This window comes from Colobus angolensis, unplaced genomic scaffold, assembly GCF_000951035.1.
Source record: "Colobus angolensis palliatus isolate OR3802 unplaced genomic scaffold, Cang.pa_1.0 Scaffold38, whole genome shotgun sequence".
Lineage (NCBI taxonomy): Eukaryota > Metazoa > Chordata > Mammalia > Primates > Cercopithecidae > Colobus > Colobus angolensis.
The window spans coordinates 9,240,938-9,251,597 of NW_012117154.1; the positions used below are offsets into that span (position 1 = coordinate 9,240,938).

At 61.0% G+C, this 10,660-nt stretch overlaps 1 protein-coding gene across 2 annotated transcripts in view; it reads right to left on the reverse strand.

Moving 5' to 3' along the window:
* SLC19A1 (solute carrier family 19 (folate transporter), member 1) overlaps positions 1 to 10,660 on the reverse strand; it is a 30,904-nt gene that overhangs the window by 18,017 nt on the left and 2,227 nt on the right. The window contains exons 1-2 of one of the 2 annotated variants that reach the window (XM_011954193.1): positions 6,099 to 6,346; positions 50 to 809 (exon numbers count right to left, since the gene is read on the reverse strand). In XM_011954193.1, the coding sequence (XP_011809583.1) occupies positions 50 to 809; positions 6,099 to 6,287 (949 nt within the window). In that variant the 5' untranslated portion in view covers positions 6,288 to 6,346. Of the gene's footprint in view, positions 1 to 49; positions 810 to 6,098; positions 6,347 to 10,660 lie in introns of those variants that run through there. The other variant, XM_011954192.1, reaches the window with a different exon arrangement.

Consider the following 10,660-nt stretch of genomic DNA (forward strand, 5'->3'; position numbering starts at 1 on the left):
CCGGGGCAGGGGGGTGAACGGGGAGCCTCGGGGACCAGGACGCACGTACCCAGTAGCGTAGAGGCAGCATCGGCCGCGCCGTTGTAGACTCGGGCACTGTTGGTGGTGGGGTCCACCTCGTTCCACAGGATGTGCACGTAGTAGACCACGAGGTAGTAGCCGGCCGAGTTGAAGACCCACCAGAGGGACCAAAGGCGGAGCTGCGGCCGCCGCAGGCTATTCCCCAGCTCCCGCAGCATCCGCGCCAGCACGGAGTCCCCGCAGGCCGCCCGCAGCGCGCGCCCCAGCTTCCCGCCCGGGCCGGCGTTCATGCGCTCCAGCTCCGAAGCCGAGGCTTCGCCCCGCTCCCGGTCGTCGCGGTTGAAGAAGAGGCTGCGTTTGGGGCGCTTCAGGAAGAGGGCGAGGACCACACTGAAGGTGAGGAAGGCCAGCGAGATGTAGTTGAGCGTGGAGAAGGAGACTCGGCCCACGGTGACCAGCAGCTGGCCCAGCACGGAGCTGGTGAACACGCCCAGCAGCACGGCAGCGCGCGAGTAGCCGGCCACACGCTGGTAGCGCGCGGGCCGCACGAGAGAGAAGATGTAGGAGGAGTAGGCGATGCGCGCCGCCATGGTGACGCTGTAGAAGAGCTCCATGAGCTGCATGTGCGCCACCGAGTGGCCCAGCAGCAGCAGCAGCCACACCGACACGAAGCTGAGCCCCTGCAGCAGCAGCACCGGCGTGTAGCGCAGGTAGTCGGTGAGCAGGAACACGGGCACCAGCACGGCCAGGTAGGAGTAAGACAGCACCGGCGTGATCTCGTTGGTGACCTGCGGACAGGCGGGCGGGCGCCCCACTAGGCGTTAGCAATGCTGGGGCTGCGGCAGACACAGCCCGCCCGAGGTCATGGCTGCTGATGGCTTCCTGCCCCAACGCTGCCTGGTGTGACCCCTCTCCCCAACACGCCCCTGTCCCATGTCCCATTGCATCGTCCTCTCTGAACAGGGACCTCTGACTCCCGACTCTCCCGGGAGCCTGGGAGCATTTGCCTGCAGAAAGCTGACAGTAGCCACAGAAGGAATTGTTATTAACAATCCTGTTCATCTAAGCTTCTCTACTTTTATTTTTATTTTTTTCTGAGACAGAGTCTTGCTCTGTCGCCCAGGCTGGAGTGCAACAGTACAATCTTAGCTCACTGCAACGTCCACCTCCCAGGTTCAAGCAATTCTCCTGCCTCAGGCTCCTGAGTTACAGATGCGTGCCACCATGTCTGGCTGATTTTTGTATTTTTAGTAGAGACGGGATTTCACCATGTTGGACAGGCTGGTCTCGAACTCCTGACCTCAGGTGATCCGCCCGCCTTGGCCTCCCAAAGTGCTGGGATTACAGGCACGAGCCACCATACCCAGCCAGCTTCTCTATTTTTAATAGAATAAAAACATGGTTTTATTTCATCTTAAACAATATGGAAAACAGAGCTGTAACCCGTAACACATTCACACTAACACAAGTTCCTTCCATCCTTCCTGGAGAGAGACAAAAACAGAAGGCACAGAAAGGAAGAGCAGGATCACGAACAGCAGGTTCATGGGAGGGACTGGGGGGAACCCAGCAGGGGAAGAAAGACAGGAAAGGGAAGAAGGGGAAAGAGAGGGCGTGGGGAAGGGCAGAGGGCCCTGGGCTGCGCACTCCCATCTCACACTTGTCCCCAGAGCAAGGTCTTTAAGGCCAGGCTCCAACCCAGGGGCAGGGAGGGGGGCAAGCACCCCTGCAGCCACCCTGCACCCACCCAGGAGGGGAAGCACAGGCTGTCGGCCTGCCCACCCCCACCTCCTCCATCACATGTCATGTGGGAACCCAGCTCCACGGCCTTGGCCACTGAGCTGCCAGTGGACACTCCAGGCCTGGCTTCCCTGCCTGTGGCCTCAACACACATCCACCTTCCATGGGTCTGGGGGTGCTACCTCCTACAGGACAAGGTCAGAGGGCACTGCCCCAGACTCTACTCCAGGCAGGCACCTAATGTCCCCAGCTGGCTTGGCAGGGGCCAGGGCTTCTGCAGGCACACTTGGGCTCACCTGGGCACAGTCCAGAGGAAGAGGCCCCACCCCCGTGAGGCCCAAGCCGCTTGCCTTGCCCCTCCCTGGGGACTGGTGTGGGCGCCACCTTATGCTTGGAGCCTCCCCTGGGGCCCAGGTGCATTTTCAGCAGGTGGCCCTGCCCAGGGGCCCCACCAGACCCCGCCTCAGATCCGCTGGAGGTTGGTACCAGGTGGGCCTGGACTCTGGGCCTCCAGTAGGCCCCACCTGACTCAGGCCTGACCACCAGCAACCCCACAGCCCTACTCATGCTGCCCCAGGTGACCTCAGCCCCTGCCAGCCACACTTGAGAAGACCAAACCCTGGGTCAGCATAGGGGCGCTGTGCCGAGCCACGCCTCCTCCCCAGGGCCTCTCAGTGTCGTGTCTGGCACACCCAAGATGTGTGGCCCGATGTGCTCGGAGTCTGGCCACCGGCTACTGTGAACAGCTGGGGAACAGGACCCTACAGCCAGGCCAGCACGCTGAGAAGCTTCCCAGGGGCTCAGGGGAAGGCTGCCCAGAGACCCCACCTCAGGGCACCCTGAGGTCGCACCCCGGAGCCTGCACCCTCAGGGAGACCAGGCTGACCTGAAGGCTGTGGTCCCAGCAGCACCACGCACCCAAGGTCCCTCCTGCACTCCCTCCTGTTCAGGACATTCCGGGACACTCTGAGGGTAGGTCAGGCGCCAGGAGGCTGAGTGACCATGCCGGGTCAGAGAGCCTCAGGGCCGGCCATCGGCTTCTGCACTGTTTACAGCAATGTCCTGGGGACATCAAGCAGCCCCACTGTGGGCAAGCTCTCCTGGCTGACGGCCTGCTTGACCGCGGGAGGCTCCTCCTCGGGGCCAGCCCAGGGAACCCCTGCAGATTCCGAAAGAAGCGGCTCAGAGGCAGGGGCCCTCCTAGGGCCTCAGGGACCCCGACCCCCAGACACAGGAGGCTGCGCGGGGGCATGACCGCCCCAGCCCCTGGCCAGGGCACAGGTCCTGCCCACAGCCCAGAGTCAAAATGGTAGCCAGCCAGCAAAGAGGCTCTCCCCAGAGCCCACGGCTCTCTGGAAAAGGGCGCTGGGGGTCCCAGAAGCCTCACCCACCTCACTCATCTCCTCTTCCACCAGGAACCGGCTCTGCAGGCCGGGGCCTCATCAGGCACCTCCTGGCCTTAGTTGAGGGACCGAGTGCAGAGCTCCCCCTTGGCAGACCACAGGGTCAAGGTGGAGCCTGAACACCCCCCAACACCTACCCAGGGCCCTCCTGCTCCTCTCCCTGCACCTCCTCGATGGCCCCTACGCCCCCTTCCTCAGCCTTGGCAGGCAGACAGCAGGGAGGCTCTGCCCAGAGCTGTGACCTACGACCCACTTACAAGGCTGCTGGGGGAGGGGCCCCCACAATGGTCCCAGCAGGGAGGTGGCATCTGTCAGGCGGCCACGGCTCTGACACGAGGACAGCCTCCTGCTGCCTAAGCCTAGCGTCAGCCCTGTTCTCCACAGGTCGTGGTTGGGGTCCAGGCTGAATAGGCAGAGTGCAGGGAGCTGCACCCAAATTTACACCTGGACGGCAAGGGACGATTCTCTGAACAGGGAGGTGGGAAGGTGGGCAAGGCCTGAAGGCAGGCAGGATGTGAGGGCAGGGCCGGGCGTGGGGCAGCAGGACTGGATGCCAGAGAAGGGCACCCAACAGGGACTGGCTGGGGATGGGGCATGGGCCATGGGTCAGGAAGGATGGCTGTGCACAGGGTCCTGGGCTGGGGGTCTCCCTGGAGGAGGGTGGGGGCTGCAGCTCCCACCCCACAGCACAGTTCCAGTGAGGTTCCAGGCAACCGCAACCCACCCAGGAGCACCTCACGGACCCGGCCGCGGAAACTGCTCTCAGCTGCCACTCAAAGCAGAAACCCCAGAGGGAAATGTGGCCAAATTCAAAATGACTCCAGAGAAACACCGTACGTAACACACAGCCAGTCCGATCCCAAGGGCACGGGGTCCCTAGGAAGCAGAAGAGGGAACCAGGTCCAAGGAGGACAGCAACCGCAGGGATGCCAGGAAACACCGGCCCACGGCGGGAGAAACGGAGGCAGAGCAAATGTGAGCAAAGGAAACCACGCTCCTCACAGCGGCCAGATGGCTGGCGCTCAGCAGCCCACCCGAGCTGGTGAGGGGAACACAGGCAGCCCGTGGCAGGCTGCGGAGGAAGCAGCATTCGCCCCAGGAGTGAGCTGGAAATGCCAGCCCGGGCCAGCTGGGTCAAGGCCCACCGCCTGAGGCTGCCGGCTCGTGCTCGACCCGAAAACATCACCAAGCAGTGGGAGAAGCCGGAATCCCCTAATCGCCTCCAGCAAAGCACCAGATAAGCACCTTGTAGTTCGACCCGGTAGGCGCAGCTTAAGAACACCCTTGAACCCACGTGGAACATCTCTTAAGTCAGACTGGGCAGGAGAGCAACTTGCGAAAGCTGAGTCACAAGACACCACTTACGCGAACTTCCTAGACACAAGCCCGGCAACAGCAGGGGCTGGCAAGTCCTGGCAGGCTGGGCCTCCCTTGCCCCCAAAGCTGCTACCCGTCCACCTACTGGTGGCCGCCCCCGCACCTCGGCGCCCACGTGCCTGCTCCCATGTGAAGTTCTTATTGGACCCCAGGAGGCAGGGAGCGACAAAGCTCTCCTCCGGCCTCTCCTGCAGCCAGAGGGGCTGAGATCAGGGGGCCCCGCCAAGTGGCAGGTGCGCAGAGCACCTGCACCCATCATCCCTCTGATGACATTCAAGGCCTGGTGGAATGGCTTAATTTCTGGAATCTACTTTGCAATCCGTCAATGTGCAACATGAGAGGGCAGGCAGATGGGATTTAAACATTTTAGCTCTAGAGACTTTTCTTATCGTGTTATTTTAAGGGAAACGCCACACATAATGCTCATCCCCATAAATAACCTTGGCAGTTGACAGTGGCCCTCCACTAAGAGCAGAGATGCCATCTGGTCAGTGGGTGGCAGGGAGAGGGGCAGACTGGCCAGGAGCAGAAGGCACTTCATGAGGGGTCAAGGAGATGGCTCTGCCGCTCCAGCCCCAGCCCCACCACTGACAGCCAGAGCCAGGAAAAGACCCTGTCCTCACCTGGAAAGTGAACCCTCCCTGGCGGCTAGCAGTGCTGGCCGTAGGACTAGACACAGTCACACATGCACGGTGCTCTGAGCCGGGCACATGGGAAGGGCAGCACCTCCACTTTTCCAAGACCACACCCCTCTGCTGCACATCAGTTTCACAATTCTAGGGTCTGCAAGGGGTGGAGGCCCGGCTTCCAGCCAGGAGACGCAGGGAACAAGAGGCACGCCTAGCGACAGCAATGTGGGTGCAGGGGCCAGGTGGCTGTGCTGCAGAGGATGGGGACAGCGGCTGGGATGGGCAGGTGAGCAGGCCCCGGGCCCTGAGATGGGGTGTCGGGGTGATCAGCTGGGCCGGCAGCCTGTGAGAGCTTCCAGGCTCCTCCTGTGCGGACGTGCCATATGGACAAGGACCCCACAGCCCCAGGAGGAAACTGCTTCAGATACGGCTGCTCCTGCCTCCACCGTTCATGTGGCCTGAGAGACCCGTGACTGGGCATAAGTCTATTAGAGCAGTTTCAATAAGACCCTTTGTCCTCATGGCTGAGTAAAATGAAAATTCCTTCAATAATCTCTTCAGATAAATAGCCACTAAGTCTGTTGGAGGCAGGTGCCCAGCAGGGTTGGACATGGGCTTCCTCCTCCAGGAGGGCCGATGAACCCAGCCTGGCAGGTGGGGTAGGGCAGGCTCCCTCTCGACAGGAACAATATCACTTTTTATCTAGCCTGGTTACTAAGCCGCAGCCAGGCCCTCCATCTGATGGTGCCCGCTGCAGCGGGTGTGAGACCCCAGCCGGGTTCCTTCCGGGACCATTATCAGCTGACGTGGCCACTCACCCTCTCCAGCCTCAGGTGCTCACGCCTCCAACAGGAAAAGCGCCCTGGCCCCCAAAGCTGCTCCCCACCCACCCACAGGCAGCCGCCCCCACACCCCAGCGCCTACGTGCCTGCTTCCGCGTGAAGTTCTTGTCTGGCCCCAGGAGGTAGGGCGTGATGAAGCTCTCCCCTGGCCGTATCTGCGCCATGAAGCCGTAGAAGCAAAGGTAGCACACAAGGCGCCGCCAGGACCGGAGCTCAGGGTCAGGCCCAGGTTCCACAGGCACCTGCTTCTCCACCGCTGGGCTGGAGGGCACCATGCTGCTCAGGTCACATGCAGCTCCAGAGGGGACGATGGTGACACTCTGCCTGGAAGGAGGGGTGGAGTCAGGGCAGCTCGGAAGATGGTCTGCAGGCCTCCCCACTCCGCAGAATGAGGCCCAGTGCCGGCCTCCTCCTTGCCACTCAGGACCAACCACCTTCGAGACGAACGCAGACCCCCGGACCCATCCTCACCCCGCAGCACCAAACTGGGAGCCACCCACACCTGAGTTGCTCCGGAGTCCCCCAGGCCAGGCTGTCACCACCTCCAGGGTCTCTGAGGCTGAGGGAAGTCTCCAGTCACATGGAATGATTTAAACGCCAATCAAAACCAAGTTAATTAACTAATTGACATACTATATTACCTATACTAGCAAAATTTAGGGTTTGGGGCAGTAACAGACTCATGTCACTGCTGGGCAGCGCGTGTGGCTGTGGCGGCCAGGCGGGCACACCTCACCCCACAGGCCTAAGGGCAGCCCACATGCCTGCTGCTGCTGTAGAAGCACCCAGGTGGCCCGGGGAGGGCACAGGCAGAACAGACACTGCTGGAGGCCGGGGACACACCTGGTCACACCACGGGTGGCCGACAGTGGGTGGCTGCAGGTACCAGCCTCAGGTCCCCATCAGTCTGGGGTTGGATCCTGTACACGAGTGTGGGAAACACACCCGCCCCTGTGCCCTGGCAGAAGGGCATGCAGGCCAAGTCCACAGTGAGGGAAGGGCAGAGGAAAAAGCAGGTGTCTTTGAAGGGGCTGAGGGCAGCCAGGGGTGAAACATGCATGGGACAGAGGATGGGATGGAGCCAAGGCCCAGCCCCTGAGCCCAGGGACCCCAGCATCCCCGGAGGCAGGTTATCCTAGACAAAAGCAGCTGGCAGGAGCCATGAGCGGACCTGACACGTTCTAAATGGAGCACCCCAGACCACCGGCCTTCATCCACGAGGCAACATGCATCCAAACTTGGGGACCATCCCAGCAGCACCCCCGCCCCACACGGCCAGGGCACGTGGCAGAGCAGCAGCAGTACGCAGCCCCTCGAGGGCTTGTCTCTTTCAGTCCTGACTCTGCCCAGGAGAAAGGCTCCTCTGGTGCAGGCAAGAGCTCATCTCACCACCACAAATCGTGCCTTCTAGCTGCGGGGTAGCAGCCTGTCCACTTATCAGAATCCTGTCTCCAGGTGCCACGTAGTGCTGGTTTTCCATTTAAGGCCTCAGTGTAAAGTTCTCTTTCAAGTAAGTCAAAAGTGAGCCGTCATAAACAAGTGTGTCAGGGCCCACACCAAGCCAACCCAGTGAGGCCAGGACCCAGCCCTGGTCCCCCACGGGTGCACCTCAGGTCTGTATCAGCCGACCTCTGCTCCCGGAGGCCAGGCCTGGCAGAGTGCTCATGGAAAGGCCGCCTGCTGCTCAGGCAGGGTGGGGACACGGCACATGCCGAGGGCAGCTGGGCAGCCGCATGGGGCGGGGTCGCCGTCCTGTCTACACTGGCCTGACACAGTCGGACAGTTGTGCCTCACCATAAGGCCTGCTTGGGAGGGTGGCGGGGGGGTCTGCAGAGGGTCTGGATTTGGGGAGAGTCTCCTCCAACCCTCCAGCACGGTCTCAGAGCATCCCTCGATGTGAAGCCGGCTTTGGGGGTCCAGGAACTCTAAGGAAAAGCTGCCCCAAGCTCTCAGCACTCAGTCTCCGAGTATCAGAGACTACTCAGGCTGGAAGTGGTCCCTGAACTGCCCCCAACCTGACACACAGGCTTAGGAAAGAGGTGGCCTGCAGGGACTAGAAAGGGGGACCCTCCCCAGGCCACTCAGGCAAAGCCATCAGCATCATCCCGGGTCCCGTCTTCACACCTCTACACACTCACATCTGTGACAAAGGAACACAGACAGGTGACAGCAGGGAAGCCCTTAAGAGGCACAGGCTGGTGGGCTTGCTGTGGGGGCCGCAGGGAAGCGGGGGAAGAGTTGGGGAACCTCAAGATTTCTAGAGCTGCACGGCAGGGCACGGCTGGGAAGATGATGGGACCAGCACCCCCCATCGGAGGCAGCCGGGACTCCAGAAGTTCTCAAAGGGCCAGAATGAAACCAGCCAGCCAGGCAGGAGGAAGCGCAGGCAGGGGCCACTGCAAGGCTGAGACAGATCTGACGGTCACCTGCCTCGGCTTCGCATTCCACGCCTCCCCAGGGCCTGTGACAACAGCTGGGAAGATCAGTGCACAAAGGTTGGGCTCCATTACCAGGGACCCTGATGCCCAGAGAGGCCACGGGTAGAGCTGGACATACCTTGGACCACACCCATCCCTCCCCACTGGGAGACACATTCGGCCCTGGGACTCCCCGTCAAGCTCACTTTCCCACCCGTCAGCAGGTTAGGCAGGTGCACCGATCCCCAGACACGCAGAGCAACCAGATCACCGCAGACAATGGGAGCCGTCAGGAGCTGAACTAAGCCCAGGGTGTGGGCCCACAGTCCACGGCCCCAGGAGACAGATCACCACCCACAGGACCCCCAGGAGCCCCAGGTACTTCAGCCCCATGTTCAGAAAGGTGCCACCTCCAGAAGCGACCAGAACATTCCTTCCTTGGAGAGACAGCCAGAGTCTCAGCCAGCAAAGGGGGTGCTGCTGGTCTTAACAGCCTCTGCTGCCAGCATGCTTAACTTATGTGCAATGAACGTAGCCCACTGGCAGATGCGCACAAGCAAGACCACCTCCAAGAGGAAAGATAGGGAACTTGGTCACCATCATAGAAATGCAGCCCCAAGCCAGGGGAAGAATAGACTCCAGCCCAGTCCCATAAGCTTGAGGCCTCTTCCCGGCATCTGAAGGAAGTCCCCAGCCAGACAGGAGGGCCACAGGGAAGCAGTGAGAATCCCTGCCTCAGGAGAAGGTTGTAACAGCCCCCGCAAATCCCCAGCCCCACTGTCCCCTGTGACCACCCCCGCCCAGGCTCTGTCCTTCCAAGCACCTGAGAAGGCTGGAGACCCGCAATCAAAACAAAAGCAAACACCACCTATCATTCCGTGTTTAAACCAGCTCCTACTCTGGAAGGCTAACCAAGAATGTTCGTCGCGTTTTTAGAACACCTGCTAGTTAAAAAGAAGAAGAAGAAAGCATTGCACACCCTCCTACCCCCGTTCAGATGACCAAGTTCAGGGTTCCTAAGAGCATAATTAGACCCTCCGGCTATCACTGCTGCAGGCCCAAACACCCGAGAAGCACTGTTTCTCATCTGTGTCCAGCACAGAAAACTGTACTATCTGGTATTGTAAAAATCCACCAAAGCCCCTTCGGAAAGAAAGCAATTAGCAATTGCAACAAGCAGTGCACACGTGGCACCCAGGCAAAGGCGGCCATGAGATGCAGCCTGTCTCCCACACCTGGACAGGGCAGGCAGGTGCACTGGGCCAGAGCGGCCTCAGCTCTGCTGATTGAATCACGGTTGCACAGGGATCCTCGGGTCTCCGTGGGGGCAGGCCACCTCTTTTTTTTTTTTTTTTTTGGGATGGAGTCTCGCTCTGTCACCCAGGCTGGAGTGCAGTGGCCAGATCTCAGCTCACTGCAAGTTCTGCCTCCTGGGTTCACGCCATTCTCCCGCCTCAGCCTCCCGAGTAGCTGGGACTACAGGTGCCCGCCACCTCGCCCGGCTAGTTTTTTGTATTTCTTTTAGTAGAGACGAGGTTTCACCGTGTTAGCCAGGATGGTCTCGATCTCCTGACCTCGTGATCCACCCGTCTCGGCCTCCCAAAGTGCTGGGACTACAGGCCACCTCTTTACAGGGCTGCCGACAGGCACCTCCAAGGACTCTCCCACCTCCCCTCTGGATGCATTCTGGATTTCGGGGCCACCTTAGTTAGCCTGTGTCCTGAGGCCAGGCAGGCCAGACTCCCCAGGACAGGAGTTTCCGATGGACAGGACCCTAGCGGGATGGCTTTCCTGCTGTAGGGGTGTTGTTAGGACCCACTTGGGAAGGGCTGCAGCGGCTGTCCAGGCTCTCTTTGAGACGCCTCAGGTTTGCTCTCCTGAATCTGCACTCACAGCTGCTCCAAGGGGAAGCTGCACCTACAAAGCTTCTGGCACAGACGAGAATGGCCTGGAGAGGTGCCAGGGGCCCGCCCCACGCGTGGCTGGCAGGATTCACCCGCCGGCTGGCCCGTCCCGAAGCAGCACGTGCCTGGACGCGAACTCCGGATCCACGCGTTCCTCCAGACCCCGGGGGTGGGACTTGGCGCCCCAGGATGACGCGGAGGGCAGGCTGGGGGACGGGCCTCACCAACCCATTAGCAGGCTGGGGCGGAAAGTTAGCGGCGGGAAATGCGCTGCACTGCAACTGTTCTGCCAGGTGCCCGGCTCTCAGCCCACCGCGCCCCCCGCTG